At 40.2% G+C, this 21,043-nt stretch overlaps 1 protein-coding gene across 3 annotated transcripts in view; it reads left to right on the forward strand.

Moving 5' to 3' along the window:
• TRAK1 (trafficking kinesin protein 1) overlaps window positions 1–21,043 on the forward strand; it is a 122,426-nt gene that overhangs the window by 44,414 nt on the left and 56,969 nt on the right. For all 3 annotated transcript variants that reach the window (XM_072330566.1, XM_072330564.1, XM_072330565.1), the window contains exons 2-3: window positions 1,699–1,991; window positions 15,752–15,946. Coding sequence is in view for 2 of the 3 variants with exons in the window: in XM_072330564.1 (XP_072186665.1) it covers window positions 1,699–1,991; window positions 15,752–15,946 (488 nt within the window). In the remaining variant the exon portion in view is untranslated. The remainder of the gene's footprint in view (window positions 1–1,698; window positions 1,992–15,751; window positions 15,947–21,043) is intronic.

Consider the following 21,043-nt stretch of genomic DNA (forward strand, 5'->3'; position numbering starts at 1 on the left):
GGACCATTTAGCAGTAATCAGTACCAAGCGACCGCATTGTTCTTCCCAGCGTGTACTTGGGTGGTGCAGGGATAATGGATGCTCTGCAGGGGAACTGTAAGACTTCCTGGTAGAACACTCGAGTGAAGTTTTCCTTCCCACAGCAGCCGAGGTAGAGCGCCATTTGTATGAGTATGGATCATAAATCTATCGTTGGATTTAATCTCTTCCTGCAGCAATTATGATTGTTAGAAAATACAGGTATTGAGCCTCCGAGTATGAGACCCGTTTCCAAGCTATCCAGTGCCATGCAGAAATACATTAATATGTCACTGAGGAAAATCTTCCAGGGTGCCATTTTGTACGCGAGGTTTCATTTTTTTCCTATGGCTCATAGTACCTTCCAGTTTTCCAGTCGTCGTATTCAGATTTCAATGCAAACGAGTCATCACTGAGACTCTCCGAGAGAACAGAATTTTGCTTTGTTGTTCTTATTCTGGCAGTGAAAGGGAGGAAAAGAAAAAGGTTGAGAAAAGGGAGTGTGAAAATTGCTGTAATGATGTAACTTTAGTGCATGATTTCTTTGAAACTTTCCCCCAGAAGGTCTGGAATGCACAGGCTGCGTTGTGGCTGTTTACAGGGAGATGTTCCAGTCTTGCAGAGAGTTTCTAGAAATAGTCATAAATACTTTGGTGAAGCAATAACATTATTTACTGGGAATGCCTGAAAAATAAGATGCCAAACTCCTCAGCATAACTTCAGAAATACATCCAGACCGTGTTAGATGAGAGACTTACTCATATAATACCCCAGACGACTGTTTTATTCCTATTTCTCAGTGAAGCACTAAACAGAACGTATTATGTTGCTGCACATCCATATTGAATTGTATCCATACCATTTGCTTACTGACCACAGCACTTCTGTGATCTTAACTGACTTGCTCTCTGCTTTTCCACTGTAGTCTGAGTGTTCTTCTGTGCCTGTTCCTAAGACACCAATTAAGCTGAGGTTTTGGCAAGGAGTTGCTCCCCTTTTTTCTTTGTTGAATTTCATCTCATTGGGTGCATTGATATCCCTTTTTGAGGGACTTTGTTCCCAGTTTGAGGTGGATGCACTGAGGAGTAGACAGTGTTGTAATGCAGTGCACCTTTACTTCTGTTCCTTTTGTGTAAAGGGAAGAGCAGAGATGGGAACGGAGCAGACAGCTCCAGACTGTGCAAGGTGGCCCGGTGGAGAGAATAAGCCAAGGGGGATAATGAGTCTAAGAATCCTAATCCTTTCTGTATTGTTTGGTAACAACCAATTTTGAATGCTGATGTTTCTGAAATATCAGTAAAGGTATGGTCATGTGCAGCCTTTCTGCTGCATAGGGAGGCTCATGCAGGACGCTGACCTGTGGTTCACAGGGTTCTCTTTCAGCCTGAGTGAGAGAGAGGCAGGTGGTGAATGAGCCAAGATGGCTGGACCAAGTTTATGCCAAGTTGGGTTAGGCAAAATCAGCTGTTGGGAAATAACACTATACAAGGAATAGCACTTTTCTACTCTGTACAACCCTGCAAGGTGCAAAAATAGACAGCTGCTCTATATACTGTATTTCGCCTTCAGTATTTGCTGAATTTGTCAGGTTAAATTAGTGCTTAAGGAAAAGAAAATTATTCTGATTTATGCTGTTTGGAATGGCCTGAATTAAGCACTTGTCCCTTTTATGTTTTGCAGACTTTGTGAAGCCGACTCCAGCATAGAGAAGGAGTTCTATTTCTGCCAGCCAGACCCAGTCTCCAGTGCTGGTCCCCCTGATGGCAGTTTGTACAACCCTCTGAAACCTGCCAAGCTGGACGCCACAGATTTGCACGACTGCACTTTGGCCGCCACTGTGCCTCCCTCGGAGCTGTTGAACCATGCAGTCCCAGCCTGTGACACAGGCATTCATGAAGAGCACTATGTAAGCGAAGCAGTGGAAGATGATGTGCCAGACTGCAGAGAGTACAGAGATGCCTGCACCATTACTGGTAAGCAGTCGTATGTTTTATCATGAGAAGGCTGTGGAGATGCGTAGTTATGCTTCCGTTCTTAAGCTTGTATATGGTACGTGGATGTTGTTGGTGCTGCTGTCCTGCATGCTTTTACTTATTTAGTAGGGGGTTTCACTGGTACCTGAATTTTCAATGCCAACTATTTATAAAGCTTAGGGGTTCTGCAAACAGACTCAACTGATGTTAGCTGTGAAACTAGGGTACTATACTTGAATGCTTGGGAAGTTGAACCATTTAGAGCATGTCTGGAAAGCAAGCCAATAGAGTCAGGAATGAGAGGAAAAGAGGACTGCAGCTTAACATTATGTTCAGCGTAACTAAGATTTTTAGGTTGACATAAGAATTTATTTGTGGGAGAAGGGAATGGGAGAAACCAAATGGAGCATCCAGTGTTTTGACTGTATATCTTTTCACTTTTAAAAGCCATTCTGTTTTTTGTCACGTTAGTCCTGAAACTGTAAAAGTTTATGTATAAGATGGAGCTTCTTTTGCATGTTGTATGAAAAATTAAATGGCTTTTTATCGTACAGTTCCATACAAGTAAGTTTTTAAATACAGTATTTTAAAAGAATTGGCTTCTTAGTTCTTTGGTCAATTAATCCAATTCTTTTGTGCTTGAATAATCACTGTAGCTCAGTTTAGTTGTGAATATGGCCATGAAATAAATGACAGATTCATTCCAAATGCATGGGTTTTAGCTGAGCTGAACTCTGTTAGCTTCAAGTGACCTTGTCAGTTCCAGGGTCTTCTGGGAGCACTTGAGAAATCAGCTGAGTTTTCAAAAAGGAAGAAATATGAGCACTGAAATAAACAAAAGATAAGACCAGGGCCCTTCTAATTGGCTGCCGGATAGCTGTATCCCAGGTAACTTCCAGCCATTTCTAGAATCCTCTGAGGTCAGAGAGCTGGCTTATGAAGTCTCTTGGCAGATATTTCTGTAGTATACCTTAAATTTACTCCACCTATATGCTGTGTAGTTGTGAAGGGTTGATGTTCTCAAGAAAAGAAAGTTAGAAAAGGAGCAATGGTCTGAATACCTCTATTCTTTATGTTCCAGGATGCTGGAGTAGTAATGGCATAAATACCCATGCCATGTGGAGGGGTAAAGTGTGAGGAGATGACAGTTACTGCTTTGTAGGGATGGCTTTAGGGATAACTATCAACAGAACAGTGCAGGCAGCACTTCTATGAATAATAAAAGGAGGCTTGCAGTGCCTGTTAAGGTATAGCAGGTGAAATTCGTGATGACTAGTCCAGAATTTAAGGTGACATACTAATAATTTGGTTAGAATAGCTACTTGTGTTTGAGAAACCTTCTGCTTCATTCTTCAGGATGGTTGCTTTTTGCAGCTAGCCTACCCTCTGGAGTTGCTTGTTCCTGCCATTATAGCCTTTGTTTCCATCATCTTTAAAACACCATTACCGTTCTTTTTGCAGCACACATGCAGGATGTCACATTCAGTCAGATGTGCTTCTGTGTAAAATAAAGTTTTTGGTAAGAAAAGATAGCTCCTCAACCCTGGTTATTTCTCTATGCCATGTTTTCCAGGCTCCGTGTAGAGTTATCTTTTATTTGCAAGTTCTATTGGCCACGTCCTGAACCTCCAACTCTGTTTTACCTCTTTCTAACTTTTCTTTAGCTATTGTTAAATTGAGATCAGTGCGTGTCATCCTACCTCATGCTATTTCAAGCGTGATGTGCTTTCTGAATCTCATCTTTTTCAGTTATCAGCCAAATGTGGTTTGCTGATTGATCCTGTAATGTTTTTATATTGGTTACCTGTTCTGCAGCAGTAAACTTGTACCATTCGTGACCTGGAGAAGATCTGTTGTAGAAATAGTTTGCTGTATATTTTTTTCTTGATTTTTTTTTTTATTTATTATTATTATTATTATTATTATTGAGTTTCAACTCTTTGCTTTGTAAAGGTGTCAAAGGGCAAATACTGGGAGTTGGAAGTTATTCTCGTACTTGCTCTGCAAAATCTCTTCTTGGTCAGTAACACACGCTGGTGTATTTTGTATACATCTGACATTAGGATAGGAAGAATTGTCAGAGGCTTTAATGTGAACTTTTTGTGTAGGCCTGGCAGGTCAGCACCTCTTACATTTTCCCTAATGCTGAGCCTTCACTCAGCCAAGAGCAGACAGTTTCAAATGTAGCAGATGGGGTGATCTGTTTTCTTTTAATCTAAGGTTAACAGCTAGGTTTTATTGTAAAAGTTTTCTTCAAAAGTTCTTGCAAATAAAGGCAAGAACACAGCAAGAAAATCCTGGGGAAATGAGTGGCAGTGTTCTGTGTTGGTACTTTCTCACATGTATAGAATCATAGAATCACAAGGTTGGAAAGGACCTACAAGGTCATCTTGTCCAACCATCCTCCCATTACTCGAGCTACAGCAAACCACTAAACCGTATCTCATAGCTCCTCATTCAAGCACCTCTTGAGCACTGCCAAGGACAGCAACTCCACCACCTCCCTGGGCAGTCATTCCAGTGCCTGACCACTCTCTGAGAGAAGAAGTTCCTTCTTATGTCTAATCTAAACCTCTTCTGGTACAACTTGTGGCCATTTCCTCAGGACCTGTTTGTTGCCTGGGAGAAGAGGCCAAGCCCCTCCTTATCACAGCCTCCCTTCAGGAAGTTGTAAAGTGAAGTGAGATCTTCCCTGAGCCTCCTCTTCTCCAGACTAAACAATCCCAGTTCCCTGAGCTGCTCCTCATAAGACTTGTGCTCCAGACCCCTTACCAGTGAATGTAACCAGTGAATGGCAGGGAATTTGGAGTTGGCCATGATGTATCCTAAGCCTATGAACATGGTATGCTTTTTAATGATCAAGGAGGTTGTAGGTGCACAAAGAGCTTTATATTATTGTAGCTTTCTTTGAATCTGTTCTATCTTCTGGCAGCAGATAGGCAATCCAGTGCTCTGTCTACAGTGTAGTATTTGCTGCATGGGACTTATGGGAAGGTGTGTTGCAGCTGAAGGTACTGAGCATGCTATCTTGGGTACAGGTTTGGCTTAAACATTTCATGTCCTCAGCCTGCCCCAGCAGCATGTGTGCAGATTTTTGTGGGACTGTGATTTCTGAGGTATTTTAGACAGCTGGTTCAGATAGGATTTGTGGAAGAGGTGATGTGGATGTTCCTTACATCTCTGGGCTGCTTCACTCTGTGGCCTAGAAGCAGCTGTGTTGGCATAGCCAAGCAGTGAGAAGAAAAGTTTGTATAAGTTGTTGTCAGCAGTGGTTGGAGGCAACGCCCTCGAAGACTTCTTTCCCACCAGCAGTCCAAAGCTTGTAGTTACTGCAACTGAAGTGTTATGCCTGCACATGTGTATGGTCTGAATGTGTGCTGGTTTGAGCAGAGGCAAATGAAATAGTCCCATTGGTTCATTAAAAAAATTGTTTGTGAATGTTCTAATAGGCACTATTAAAAATATATATGTATTGGTGGATCACTCCCTAAACAGTAGTAGTATTAAACCTGTAAATGGATTCAGTATCTGCTACGTGTAATCAATATTTTGGAATTGTTATTTCTTTTTTTGTTGTTATCACGATGTAAATGAGAAGTTTCACGTTCTGAGGCTGATGGGCAGTGGGACAGCGCTGTATAACATGGAAACATTGCTTTGCTACTACACGTGTGAAGCACCTATCTTGTCCCAGTTGTTTTTTTCCTTTGAACTTTCCTTTTTCTTGCTGCTACCATTACAAAACATAAAGATGCGAACATGAATATAGCACCATCTAGCGTTCTTTTTCCGTAGAAAAGGAACAAAAGTGCTTCTGAAATTGTCTCCCTATAATTTCAGTGCAGGCCTAGAGGCCTCCAGTCAGGTGGGTGTTGACGGTAACTGTACCTTGGTGGTGGGACTTTCCCCTCCATCTAACACCTTTCACCTCTTTATAAAGAGAGGAGGGCTGCAGACTTGATAGGATAAAGCAGAGTGTCACTACTAAGTGTCAGTTGTTAAATAATCCAATTAGTACAGAAGCGTCTTAATCAGATTGCCTTTTCCATGTCCATCATCTGCTGTCAGACAAGTGCTGTCCTTTCAGAAGTGGAGAGTACAATGCAGATGGAAATCTGAAATATCATTGGAGTACAGAATTACTCTTTTGGTGTCTTGGCATCCATCACAATGGATTTCTGACTATTAATTTTTTGTTTGTTTGTTTCTCTTGGTACGTATTTAACACAGGATCATAAACTATCTTCAGTAAGTTAACTTTGGGAGCTTTTTATTATCTGAAGACTTTATTTGCAGTGGTTTGAGCACAGCATACTTTGTAATTCAAGAAGTAGCTATTTAATATGCTGCACAGGTTTTCTTCGTCCTTCTCTGAAAAAGAAGAGAATGAATGGACTGTGATTTAAATTGCCTAGCTCCCTCATTAGTTTGCAAAATTGAATTGTCCATTGTCGGAGTCGGTGGGAGAAATGCAAACGACCAGACCATTATGATCAGCAAATCTCATTTATTGCTTCAGCTACGTGTACATTTATAGTGCAGATAATTAACTCATACATAGTGCAAAAGCAGAGCTCATCATTGGCTCCCAATTACATGTCAGCCCCACCTATCTTTGTACCTTGCAGTTATCGTCCCGATAACTACTCCCATGCTGACTTCCCAAAACCATGGCCAACTTCTCATCACCATCACACATCCCTTTGTTCTCACTGTCCTTGCAGGTGGCACAGCTGATTGGTCAGCTGCACAGTGTCTACATGACCTTTCTCAGCTAGCCAGTTGTCAATAAAACTCTCCACAGCCCATTACACTAATTACTCTTTCTGAAAAGGTATGTGGGAGTATATTCTCTGGCTTTCAAGTTCTGGGCAATTCCCTGAGAGGTCTTGGGAAATGATTGATGGCGATAACCGCTTCTGTGACTTGTTTGTGTTCAGTGCTTCTCAGTAAGCTGTATTCTTACTGAAGAAAAAAAAAATACATCACTAGATAGATCAAACCATATAATCTCTATTTCTCTCATCAGAGAGAAACTTGACCTTGCAGGTCATGTAAGTTCCTCCTTACTCCAATGCTGGACACTCAGCATCCAGAGAAACCAACTTTCTCTTGCTCTCAAGCTCAGCACAAGCTTCTGCCAGCAAAGATTTTCCCTGGATTTTCATCCTTTTTCCTTAATAAGGCTTTAACTATGGTCTGCTATTAAACAAAACTAATGTTTCCTTCCATCAGATGTTGAAAAACTCTTCATGGTAATGACTTGGTCACCTGTCCTATGGTAAGTTGTGTAATTCATTTTTCTTCTGTAGTCATTTCATTCTAAAGGGCATCTCCAGGGACAGGATTTCTTTGCCTAGTTCCCCTGCCTCTGTGACAAAGTTGTGTCTGTCTCTTCCAGCAGCAATTGCAGATGTTGCTATGGAGAGCCCATGTGCAGCTCCTCTCAGTCATTTGTTCTCAGCACATGTATCCCCATCATGCAGAGCTGTTCTAGAGGGTACAGCCCTGACTGGTTCTCTTTGTGCCCACTGGCATTGGTCTCTGTCCATGATTCTTATTCTAAATCCCTTTTGAACCTGCTGATTGCATTACCATGTGAGTGCATGGATTTTACTGGCTATGTACAGTGATGCTCAGACTAATCTCCAACTGGTTTCTGTCTGTTTGTTCTTGTTGTGTAGGGTTTGAATTATCAGTTCTTCATTCAGCTCCTAAGGTTACTTACCAGATCCATGATATGAAAAACCTCTGTCACTTTCACTCGCCATCCTTCTCGTCTCCCATCTCTCAGTTTCTCCTTGAAATAAGAGTTTGGGAATGTGGCCTCTAAACTTCACACAGCTTCTCCTGCTCCTTATTTTACGTCTGCTTTGTATCAGCTGTTTGCCAGTGTTTGTTCCTTGCCAGAATGTAGTGTTCTTCCCGACTCCCTTCCTGTGTTAGGCTGTCACACTATCTCTTAACCTGTATCCCAGGTTTGCACTTTTTTCTTTCAAGTGTTACGCATTTTTTTTTCCAAGCAGTTTGCTGCTGCTGCTTATCCAGCTTCATGCTGGCTTGCATTCTACTAGGAAAAGGGAAGTGTTTTTTAGTATAAATTGTCAATTTTCCCTTTTGTGGTACACATAAATAGTATTGGAAGACTATTTATGTTTATTGAAGCATTTAAATATCAGAAAATACTCTTAATCCACTATTTTGTCTCACTGGCATTCAATCAGAGTGTATCCGTGCACTCCCTGGATACACATGTATGTATGCATCCTAAAGCAACATTTTTTCCTGTTAAAGGCAACATCTGTAAAGAGCAACTTACATAGGAATTAATCCTTGTATTTTTCCTTTGTGATTCCGAAGCATTATTGATAGCTGTTGTGCAGGGGCTGGCACATCTTGTAGCAGGGCTGAAAAACAAGCAAATGCAGTACAATTGCTTTTCGGCATTTTCCGTTCTCAGTGACTTATCAATGGGCTCCTTTGCCCTTTTGAGACATTCTCTGTCTGCCTTGGCGGGGAGGAGATCCTGGTGGTTAATGAATGTGTTTGTTCTTACTGCTGCTGAACAGTGTGCTGCCAGCATGTGTTTGATGCATGAATAGCTTTTGTTCTTGCTCTAGAAGAATGGCTGCCATAGTAGAATTTCCTTTTACGTTTTGTTAAACATGTGCCCTAATATGGCTGCATTTTGTAGGGACTGAAACATTCCCATACTGAAGTAAAATCCTTTTAAGTTGATTCCATTAATGTGCAGTAGAAGGGACCTAATAGTTGAATGGCCTTTCTTCACCGAGATCAGTTTCACTCTGTTACACTCAGCAGGAATGTGTGTGTGGGATGAAACCAAGCAGAGACATTCTAACCTAATAAACAATGATATTCATCACGATGAAACTACAGTTTTTAGAGGTTTTATCTTAGTTAGCTTTGGCATTCCCTGTTTTGTCTCTATTTTTAGCTGTTGTGTTTTGCTCAGCCAAGTTTTTCACAGCTTACCTCTTTAAGATGCTTTCAGTTGCTGGATTTAAGTAGAATTTCCCACCAAGGAAGCTGATGAGCAGGAAATACTAATGCTTTACCTGCACAAAAGTGCAGATACAGGTTGAGTCTGGGGACCTATATGGGAGGGCAATTCTTCAACTTGTCCACTCCACACATGGTCTTGGCCAATGCCTGGTAGGGCAGTGGGGGGGGGTCAATCTCTTCTCTCAGATAACTAGTGATAGCACAAGAGGTAATGGCCTCAAGTTGTACCGGCAGAGGTTGGATACTGGGAATAATTTCTTCACAGAAAGGGTGGTGAGGTACTGGCACAGGCTGCCCAGGGAGGTGGTGGAGTCTAAAGTCTTCCTCCCAAATTCCTGCTCTGTGATTCCAGATGCTCAGAGCTGCCACATAGGCTGCCTGCCCTGTCATTCCGCGGCACGTGCCCCACATGCATGTGGCCCAGTGGGAGCTCTGCATGCAGAGAAGGGGCTGTGCTGCCGTTGAGTTATGCAGGTCAGCTGGAGCATGGCTGTGGCAGCCTGGAAGGGGACTCCTAGAGCCTGGCATGATTTATTTTGGGGGTGATGGGGTGATTTATTTTCCCCTCAGAAATTGAATTTGATGCAGTATTTGCCATGGGTGGAGGAAGAAGAACCACTGTTTAACCAGCTCTGGTTGATGATGTATCAGCACTTGCAATTCTGAAATCCTGTCATGCCAATCAAGTTGCAGAAGCTGCTGGGGTTGCCCGAGGAGGCTGAGTTTTAAAGATATGAGACAGCTTTCTTGTTAAAAAGCTTTTCTTCATGCCGTTTGGCTCTGTGGTCTGCAGTGAAATCTATGATGCTTTGGGTGCTAAAACCATCTTTTTCGTTAGTGAGTTGAGTGGAAGGTGAATTATTAAGAATAAGTTGCTTTCTTTGCCTTAGGAGCTAATGACACCTTAGAAACACAGTATGTTACTTCAGCAGCAGCATTTGTAAGACTTCAGTATAATTAGCCTTATTCGTGTCATCCTTGAATTGAAGAAGAGTAGCCAAATGGTGGATTTGGATTTTTGACCTGTAACAGGTTAATGTGCAGAGTAATGTGTCAAAGACGTGCTTGTAGTTTGGATCCCAATTAGTATTTAATGCCTGTCTCTGAGTGGGCCTTGAGAGTTCAAATAGACAACTACAGGCTGTATTTCTTTCCTTAGCAGACTAGTAAGCAGCCTAACTGCAAGGTTCAAGTTTTTCTAGGCTCTTGCTTCCCATTTGTGTGGGTCTGTTCATGGTACTAATGAGTAGTTCATTCCCAGATGGTCTAAAGTAGTAGGAAGCACCTGAAAAACAATGGTCCCAGGTTGCTTCACACAGCCTGGAATTGGCGGCTGCATTTAGAGAGACCACTTTTCTTGTTTTTTATCCCGGGAATGTGATTAAACTTTAGGCTTGAGTCTTATGACAAAGGAGTATGCTGATGTAGCTACGGCCTCTTAGTTGGCACCCAAGTTAACCAATAAGTTTGATCATTGTGGGGCTGCATATTATTTTAACCTTTTGAAAACGGGGCAGTACAATGTGAACCATAAATGGAGCACTTTCTATTTAAAGAGTAGAAAATAGCATTCTGAGAGGATACACATGGTGTAGAGTTTTGTCATTTTACATATGAGGATACAGAATTCCCAAGTGCTTACTGATCTTTGGATTCTGAGAGCTGAAAACCAAATGGAGCCTGTGTTCCCTGCAAGCATATGTTATTTCAAAACTTGTGGTCAAGATTCACTAGTATTTAGCACGAGATAGGCTCAGGTTGATGGACTTTAATTTCTTGTGTTACATGTGGCTGGACTTTAGTCTCCATGCAGTAGCCCTGTTCTGCAGCGAAGCTTCCTTTTACCTAACTAGAAGGTAGCTGGCACTGGAGTTGACCCATTTTCAGGTATTGTGTGTTTTTAAAGAGAGAAAGAAAGAAAAATTGTTACTTATTGAGGAGCTGTTTTCATACAGTCTTTTAAGTTTGTCTGTTTGAAATGTTTGAGAGCTGTATGTCAAGGAGGAGAATAGCTGGGGGGGGGGTGGAGAATGGATCACAATTGTAGATCAGGAAGAGGAATGGGTAGTTCCAGGAAGTAAAGTGGTGACTTCTTCATGCTTTCTCCAGAGAATTTCCTTGTTTCTCTTATCAATTTTCTTTCTGTTTCTAATCTATTTCATTTTTCTGCAGCCATACAGAAAGGCTGTGACAAGTTAGGAAGTTCTAATTCTCTTGTGGGGAAATGCAAGAATTTGCCTAAGTGCAGCTACTGTATTCTTTATTCCAATTTTTGTATTATTATTTATTCTTCACATTTTGTTTGTTCATTTAGAATTTAGTTTTCCTTTATAAGGAGAGGAAGTTTGGAGTACCCATTCCTGCCTTTGGGCTGAGCATCAGCAGATGGGAGGTGCTGGGATGCAGTGGAATCTTTTGGAAGATGTTTGGGGCAGGTGAATTATACGACCTGCTAACCAAAACTTGTGCTTTGAAGGCTGCCAAGCAGCACAGCAGTTCCCCCAAGGCCAGACCTTGGTGTGGATCTGTTCAACATGCAGCTTCTACACAGCAATTCCTCACTGTTTCCAGAGGAGCCATTTCAGGGTAGCACAGTTGCTCTGAGCTGTTTGCATAGTTTCAACCTCTGTCAGGGCCGCAGATGAGGAGAATGGTGTTCCAGGAATGGTATGGTTTCTGTACAGTTTCTGAGCAGTTTTTTTTGTACTCTCAGAGCCTTTTATGAAGGAAAAAAAAAAAAAAAAAAAAAAAAAAAAAAAAGGTAATCCAGTGGGTACTGCACACAGTTAGTTCTGCAGAACAAATGGTTGTCCATGTGTGGTGAGATAGAACTCTAATGAGAAACAGCAGAACTGTCATCTGCGGTGTTGAGGTACTGGGTAATAAGGCCCTACTTGCACCAGGTGGCAGTATCCACTGCTCAGAGATGCCTTAGTGACCTGGAAGGCCCTTTCACCTTGACAGGAGAGGCTCTGCTTGAAAACAAACCAGTTAAACAGTAAAGACTGAGGACAGTTTGGACTAGAATTCAATAGATCCTAAACTGAACACTTCATATTCAGTCTGTATGGGATAGCTGTAGTGTACTGTTTCTAAAAACAAAGAAAACCAACCAGCAAGTACCAGGCTTTGAGAATCACAGAACTTCCTTTTCTGTGTGTGTATTCGTGTGCGGTTTGTTTGTCTTACTTATCCCTTCTGTTATTTTTCTTCTCTCATTTATCATTGCTTGTTTGTGAAATTGATATTAAATTGAAGAGATATTCCTTGTTCATAAGTCTAGCTAGCTGTTATTTTTACAGTATGATACGTAATTGCCTATTCAGACTAAACTTTGAACAAGTGAAACTCAAAAGCCTGGTAGGGAATGGAGAGTGACAGATCAGCTGCTTTAAAGGAACCATGTTGTTTATAATGAAATCTTTACGTCTGTCCATGTGTATTTCCACAGTCCCTCCACCACCTTTCTCACGTACTTCATCCTTTCTTTTTGTCTTTATATCTATAATTAGTGATAGAGAAGGTAGATATTAAAAGCTAACTCAAGCTGAGGCTGAATTGCCTGGTGACAAGGTGCTGGCATAGTTCTTCCAATCCAGGATGCTCTGAGAAGCAGAGATACCCTGTCAACCAAATGCCAACATCTAAGAAGATATGGAATGTGTTAAGAAAGAAAGAATACGTAAGATAGTTAAGCAGGAAGAAAATATGCAGAATCTAACTCAGCTGGAATGTTCTGTCTGATTTTGAGTCTTCTTTATTGAATGGAAAGATTAGAAACTAAAGCAACAAAACATCAGCAAAAAGTGAGGCCTCTGAAAGAAATTGGTTTAATCTGTTCTAGAAAATATGCAGAGAAAGGGGAGGAGTAATGTCAGAAAATCCTACAAAGCTCACTGGGCAGCTTCCTTGTCCTACAAATCAGATGTGGAGAAGTTAACTTTGTACTAAAAAGAGGTGAGATGGGGTGTTCCTGCATGTGCCACGTCTCAGCTATGAGGATAGCAAAGCAGTGGAGCATGCTACATGCAAAAATAAAACAAAATAGATTTTACAAATTCACAGATTTTCTTTGTTTTTGTATAATTATTCCTATGGAGTAGCATGAACAATAGCCTTCTGCAGTATGCAGGAGCCTTAGCAAATCTTTCTTCATAACTTTTTCCTTTCAAAAGCCAAACCTGCAATGACCCATGCTATGGGAGGCATCATGATTTTATAACTCCCAAGAGAAACATTCAGCTCTTCAGATGGCTTGTAATTTGCTTGTGGAAGTTTCTGTTAGCCAAGATTGTCCAGAACATGACAAATTGAAAGTCATTTAGACTACAGAAAAAATAAATCTGGACAGAGCAACTTCAACTGTGGTTTCTTGAATCATTTATATTAATGAACACTTAATTGGTTTAGGCTCATCGTGCTGTTTAGCTCAGTAGAATGAAGTAACCATGTAGGACAAGAGGAAAAGCTTGAGTATCATAAAGCTTGAATGATATCTCAGGTGCTGAGTGCTTATCTTACTTGTTTATCTTTGCAGTATTAATCAGAACTATTAAGAAAAAATGCCACAATAACAAAGCAATCTGGAAGCCTTTGTACCTACTTGTGACATCAAGTGCCAGCACCTCAAAAAAGCAAGGGGAAGAAGAAGAAAGACTGCATGACTGCGCCACTGAGTGTATTGCCATGATTTAGGCGATGAACTAATGTTTAGTCATACACAGCCTTAATTACTGTGTCCTGTTTTTCCTAAAGAAGCAATTATATCAGAGCCTGCACCTATTTCCTGCTGGTAGATGGATTTTAAAATCACAATAGAAGTTAATAACAGTAGCATCAGAACATGTTGCCTTTGAAGATCTATCTTTTTCAGTTGTTAGGCTTTGAGTTGGGTAGAAACACTCAGGATTTATGATATAGTAAAGCAGAAAAAGTGCCTTGCTTGACTTGTATTACATAATTGACTTGTATTAATTCTCTATTCTATGTCCTTCTGTGTTCACATGGATTTCTTTTCCATGATAAAGCTGTGTGGATTTCTTTTGTGTGTTCATGTGTGTTTTTCTCTCAGATTCGAATGAAAGCTTTTGCTTTTCCTATTTTGCTACATTTTATGACAGAGCAAACTAGTTTCTTCTCTGAACAGAACTACTTGCTTGAAACTGCAAGATCACTCAATTTCTTTTGAGTACCTAAAATTCAGACTTTTTATTATTTTTCTTTTTCATACACTTTTATTTTCCTGTTTGCACGAGGACCACGCTGGTCAGGCTGTGCAGACGTTAATACTTTTGTCAAGAAAAGTAACATTTCAGCAGGAAAAAAAAACAAAAACCAAACAAGAAGGAACAACCTTGTATTCTTGACAGAGAGAGCATTAGGTAATTCAAAGAGATGCAGAAGTCTATATGCACATAGGTTTTACGTATGTATTTGTAAAGATATGTAGAAAAGCATCTTCAGATTGTTTAGTTTACAACAGCAGATTTTTCTTACAATATCAGCTGGCTTCTCTGAACTTAGATGGTTGCAGGCACTAAAGTGGGACATGATCAGCATTTCAGAAGCAGACAGGCAGAAGAAAGGTTTGAACTAGTGCACAGCTGTGGGTGCAGGGGAATGAGTTCTTATTTCTCTGTGTGAATTGGTACTTTCTTAATCTGGTAAGTTGCTGCAGGACCTCTTGAAGTGATGTGTGTGGGCTGACTTGCTCTTTGCACAGAGCTCCACAAAAATAGCAGTGCTGCACATGAATGCTTACTTTTGCTGATCTCTCTCTACATATACTCCTGCAATGAGGCTTGGAGAATGCTTATATATGTCCAAAAGGTAGCAATGGAGTCTTGATGAAAAGCAAAGAGAACACAGATTGGTGGGGACCTCTGGACTTTCTATTCAAATACACCCTTTTAAACTGGGTTCTTAGGGCCTTGGCCAAGTAAGTTCTCATTCTCTCCAAAGATGGAGCTTTTATGGACTCTTCTTCCCATGTTTTACCATCCTCACTGTGGAAAGGTTTTATGTTGAAGTTTCCTACAGTAGAAAATAGTCTCTTTTCCTAAATTTAAATTGCCAGTGTAAATTGCATCATTTTTGCAGTTGTTGATGGCCCTCAGCTTTCATTTTTAATACTGAATGTGAAGTTGATTTTCTTGGGAATGTGAAGGGTTGATCTTACAGAATATATGTTGAGATAGTGTTGAAAGATGCTCTAGAAGTTCTTGCAGACTACCGTGAATCTTCAGTGTGAATTGTGACAGTTTGATATTGCAGCCCCAACTTTCTTCTTGGGAAAAATCTGACAGCAGTGAAGACAAAACTCAATAATACTCAACTGCAATCAAGGATGAAATTAAGGAGAATTATAGAACTTGCAAACTAAGAATAATCTGTCAAGTATAACTTAAAAACGTAAATTCCTGAATGCAGTATCCTTTTTTCCATACCCACAGTTTTACTACTCTCTTGCTCTCTATTTTTCCCCCTTCCCAAAACCATATTCTTCAGCGTATGATTCCCCGCTGAAGGGTTTTTTATCCCAAATAGCAAACCCTTCCATTCTGTGCTAGTAGACATCTAATTTGGGGTAGTCTTGTTTTCTAAATGACATCTAGCTGTTCATGAAGAAAAATCTTTTTGATATCAAATCAAACTGGCATATTTCCTAGCTTATACATATAATACTTGGTTTAAAGTAACTGACAGAAACTGTCTTCTCTTTTTATTTTTATCAGATGTGTGCAATAGTACCAATCTTCCTGAAGTTGAAATCATCAGTCTACTGGAAGAACAGCTGCCTCATTATAAGCTAAGAGCAGATACAATCTATGGTTATGACCACGACGACTGGCTTCATACTCCTCTCATTTCTCCTGATGCTAATATTGACTTAACAACTGAGCAAATAGAAGAGACCTTGAAATACTTCCGTAAGTCAAAAACTTATGAATTGTACTGAAGAATAAATGAAACTCTACTATTTTTGTTACTGCCTCTGAAATATCTGAAATTCTCTTACAGTTGTGAAAAGCAAGAGAAATGTTGGTTTTCAAGTTTTGTGGTGGTTAGTAAAGAAAGGAAATAATCAAAAACAAGAGTTGCATTTGTTAATGTGTCCTTGTGCTTTGTCACAGTACCAAATACTGTGAAACTTCAAGACTTCTTTTTGCTTGTTATCTCTCTGGCAAGAGGCTGAAATCTCTACATTTATACAGTGTAAAAGGCTTAGGCATGTTGCCTTACTTGCTTTTATGAGAATATTCCCTGACTCACTGTAATGCTGTCTGTGCTGCTGTGCGCCTGCATCACAAGATGATGTCAAATCATTTTTCTAGAGCTTGAATTTCTAAGAAAGGCTCGTGAAGAACCAAACACTGAGCATTTAGTGTGAAGACTGTTTGTCCCCTCGTTCTTTCTTTTGTTCATATTCATGCTATTATACAGAACGGTACTGTTTGTGCCCAGAGAGAAAGCTTGTAGTCTTGTGACCTTATGTGTTTTTCATTCTTCTGTTTGAGCTGGTAGATCCTTTTATCATGGTGAATGGATTCGTGTCTCTGTGTTCTTCTGCTGTGGATGTTGACTTAGCTGTACAAGAAGACCAGACAAGCGTGATTCATCCACTAGTTTCTCATTAATCATGTAGTCTATGATTAAATTATTCTTCTCCCCTCCTCCCAGCTTCATGCAAAAATGCAGTTTTGTTACACTTTTAAATGCGTGGCATGTTCAGATAGTCTGCAGAGCATCAAGCTAGTAGGTGACATACTAAAGCTTTAGTAGTTAGACTTGCATAGTGGTGGATTTACATAAATTGTAGAGGTAGGTCGTTTTAGGTAGTTATTGAGGTGCTGTGGAAATCAAAAGATTTGAGTTACAGGGCTTAAAAGAAGCCTTTGGAAATACAGCTTAATTGTATTGTCATTTACCTGGAGAATTTACTTTCTAGTTCTGTAAGCAATTATGAATACAAAGAACTGAGTTACTTCAGTGCCTCAATGAAAGATGTGAAATATAAAATGTCTGCCAGTCATTGAAACTCATTGAGATGTCATTGTGGCCTTCCAGTATTTAGTCTATAAATATGAGGGAAATCAAGTTGTTAAAGATAGGTAGTGATAGGGCAAATAGGAATGGTTTTAAACTAAAGGAGGGATTTCAATTAGGTGTTAGGAGGAAGTTTTTTTTACCAGGAGAGTGATGAGGTGCTGGAACAGGCTGCCCAGAGAGCTTAAGAAGTTGAAAATGGGTGAAGCTGAATTAATCCCTAGGCTGATATCCTGGCAGCTGGGATCAATTCTTTCACCCTTGTTCAGTTGTGAACGACTCATACAATGCTGGAGTGCAAGATCATAAAACTTTGGCATGTTTGGAAGTTACGGCACCGTGCATAAACATTGCTTTATGAAAAACGAACCATGAAAATAAAGATATTAAGTAGGTTGTCACAAAAGTGATTTGTACCATTATCACCCTGCGGTGTATTTTCCAGGGTGTGACTTCTAGCGCTGTGATTCATTTTCAGAGCTGCAATCAGGGCACTCCTTTTGTACACATTTACTTTGTTTTAAAAACCTTGATGGAGGAGCAGAGGGAAGGTGAATATATACTGTAACTTGGCTATGAGAAAATCTTAGGACAGTGTTACAGATTTCCACTTTATTCAGAGCATTAGTCTTAGGGTCTGAGTTCTATGAATGTAGTTACATATAAGGAATAAGGAAATTTATAATCTGTCAGACTTTCTTAAGTGAAGGAAGACTTAATTAATCTTATTGCACCAGAAAAGGATTTCCTGCAAAATAAAGACTATTACCAGAACTAAAGTGTCCTATATGTACAGCTTGTTATGTCTTCCTCAAGCTTTTCAGAAACACTTTGAAGATGAGCAAAATATAATTGATGTTGAGGTCTGAGCTCGTGCAGAATATTTTTAGGTATGAAATGAAATCTTTTCATTGCTTATGGTTCCTAGTATCACAGTATTGACCGGCTTTGAAACCACCAGTATTATGAATAGTTGAGAAGTCAGAATGAAGGGATATGTTGTGACTTTATTCAGGAAACGTTTGCAGACTGGGAAATATTGGACAGAGACAGGGAAGTCTGAACATGTTTTAGTATATGCAAATATTGTGCATAGTTAACATATGCAAATATGTATTTTGTAAGGCTTCCTGTTCTTTATGCAATGAGCTTATCAGGAAGAGCAACATTTTATTACCTGAACTCTCACCACACCAGTTAATTAATGTGTAACTACTTAGTCTGGAAATAATCTGAATAGTAACTTCACTGTTACATACTTCTTCATTCTCCAGTCCCCTGAACTTCTTCAACCTACTTTTCGAATGACATATGGTTAGAGCTGAGTCAAGATCTGACCCATTAAAATAAAAAAAGCATTAAGATTTTGAAGGGTGTTGAATGCGTTTATGCATATGGAGGTGGTGGCTGTCTTGCACCTCTCAATTCTTTACTGACTGTAGAAATCAGTCTCATTTTGTTGGGTGACATAGTACCAGTGTTCTAGGACTGGTTAAATTCAATAGGATTGAGAGAATACACTTCAGTACTTCCAGACTCCACAAAGGGATCTTACTGAAGATTATTCATTATCTGCTTCAGCTTGGTTAGTATTTTCAAAAACGATTTTTGTGTATTTATTGGCCGCTTGCTGAACCCTCAAATGTTTGGCATCTGGATTCTGTTTCCTCAGTGCAGTTTGATATATTAATCAAGTCTGCATGTTGCAAAACTCTCTTAACAGTAGGAAAAATGGACAATAGTTTTCATCTTAGCACTGGGTTTTGTCTGTGTGTTTTAATAAGCCCTAGCAGACTTTTGGACATCTAACAAGGTAGGATTAAGAGCATTCACATTGCCCCTTCTCTTTGTAAAGCTAGACAGGCAAATTCTTAAGCTTGATTTAAGTAGGTACTTGCTTCTTTATATTTGGAGACATCCAAGGCAAGAAAAAGGCAATTATCTGTTCCCCCCATTCTTCATCAATCTTTCTTTATTTAAAATGAATCTAGTAACTTCATTTCTGTGATGGTGCTGTTGTTGATTGAGATCTTAGGTGATACCTCATGTAATCCTCACTCACTGTTCATGGTGACTGCAGCTGTGCAAATCCCTGGCTGTGGGGGGTGCCTGCAGCCTCTCCCTGAGCCTCGGGAGAAATGACCTTCCCTGCAGGTTTACGCCCTTTGCTAAAGGGCTGTGTCACCAAGTGGAGACATTAAGAGGAAGGCAGTAGCATTAGAGAGGATGAAAGACACAGAATCTGAAGAACGGCTGAGGGTTGTGCTGCCATTCAGAAGGACCTTGACAAGCTGGAGCAATGGGGTCAAGAAGAGCCTCATGCAGTCCAACAGAGGGAAGTGCTACATTCTGCACCTGCAGAGGAACTGCTCCAGGCAGCAGGACATGCTGACTGACCAGCTGGAAGGCAGTCTTGCAGAAAAAGACCTTTACTTATTCTTGATAGGCGTATATACATTTGGGTATTCTTTTAAAAAGTGGCATCTTAATGGATAACAAAAACAGTTTTGCAGTTATGTGTTTGAAGATGGCATGAATTTTGACTGCATGCAGATGCAAGTGTATTACTCTTCAGGAATCACCAAACATACCACAGAAAGTAAAAAAGTTTACCTTGGTCCTTTTCGAGGGGAGGGGAGAAATAATCCTATTGTGTGGAAAATCAGTTTTTGTCCTTAAGTAGCTTAATCCGTCTGCTCCTGTTTCACATTAAATTGTCTTGTTTTAGTGAGAGAATACTGAAAAGATTCCTATGAAGCAGAGATTTAGTCTGTACTAGGTGAGGTCGTTGGGCCCTTATGGTGTTTGAATGGGAAGAGGTGTCACTAAGCTTTGTCCCATGTGTAGAAATTGCTTGTACCATTTTGAAGCCTTGGACAATAACTACATTTTGACTAAAGTAATCAAATCTGAAGCACTCATTTATTTTAAATACTGGTTCTGAAAGCTGCTGGTTCAAGGTGTACCAAAGTGTTCTGGTTCCACTCTTTTCAGATGAAGCAGGCCGCTGTGACTTCTTGCTTAAGGAAAATACTACACTGAAAGAGATCATTACCCTAAACTGCAGAGCTGTTTCTGTTATTACTACATGTGCAGTCATGGGAATACTCTTGCTCTCTGTAATTTTAGAAGGTGAAATCCAAGCAACAGTCCACTTCAGTAAATTCCAAAATAACCATATGCCAATCTGTCCTTGAAAATTAGTTGTACTTCTAAATATGCTCTGTTTTCCTTTTCAATGTTCTTTAATAACTTAAAAAAAGAAATAAAAAGAAAGGAAGTGGAAAAAACATCAGCTTGCAAATTTTGCAGCTATTGTGGCAAAGCGTGGTTAGTAGCAATACATGTTGCATAATGGTGGGCTGTACAGCAGTTCCTCTGGCAGAAAGGACTCCAGCTGATGTTAGTGGGATGGGTAGCTTTATCCTGTGTGTTGGTGGCTCTAGAAAATAATGAGAGGAAATTGTGTATCAGGACCTGATTTGATGCTAGAACCAATGGAATAAGTGTGTTCCAGAGGTCATTAAATGGCAGTTAATACACTATTTTACCCACCATGAGTCCGGCATGATGCATCCAGCTCTCATGTTCATTTCACAGGATCTTCCCAGAACTGGGAAAGGTTTGAATAAGAAGGCTGGGAATGACTAAGCATGGGGAGGCATGATTGGTGATGAGGTTTGAGATAAAGATATTATTTGTTTCTTTGCCAGCAGGGATGACTTTATGCGTCTTTGCTCCCTAGCAACATAGTTGTCCACCTTCCTGGGTGTGCTGCTACAGATTTCTTGAGAAGCAATATTTGTAAGTTGAGTAGTTGAAATTATCTTTGTCAAATATTCTCTTTAAAGACAGAAAAGGATTTGTATTGTTTTGTGACCTGGTTAATTTGGGAAGTTCAATTCAGTGTTGGGCTTACGGCATAGATTCGTAACAGCAAAAGGGAAGGAGGAAGAGAGCTCATGAACTTGGCAGTCCAG

This window comes from Excalfactoria chinensis, chromosome 2, assembly GCF_039878825.1.
Source record: "Excalfactoria chinensis isolate bCotChi1 chromosome 2, bCotChi1.hap2, whole genome shotgun sequence".
In the NCBI taxonomy this organism is placed as follows: Eukaryota; Metazoa; Chordata; class Aves; order Galliformes; family Phasianidae; genus Excalfactoria; species Excalfactoria chinensis.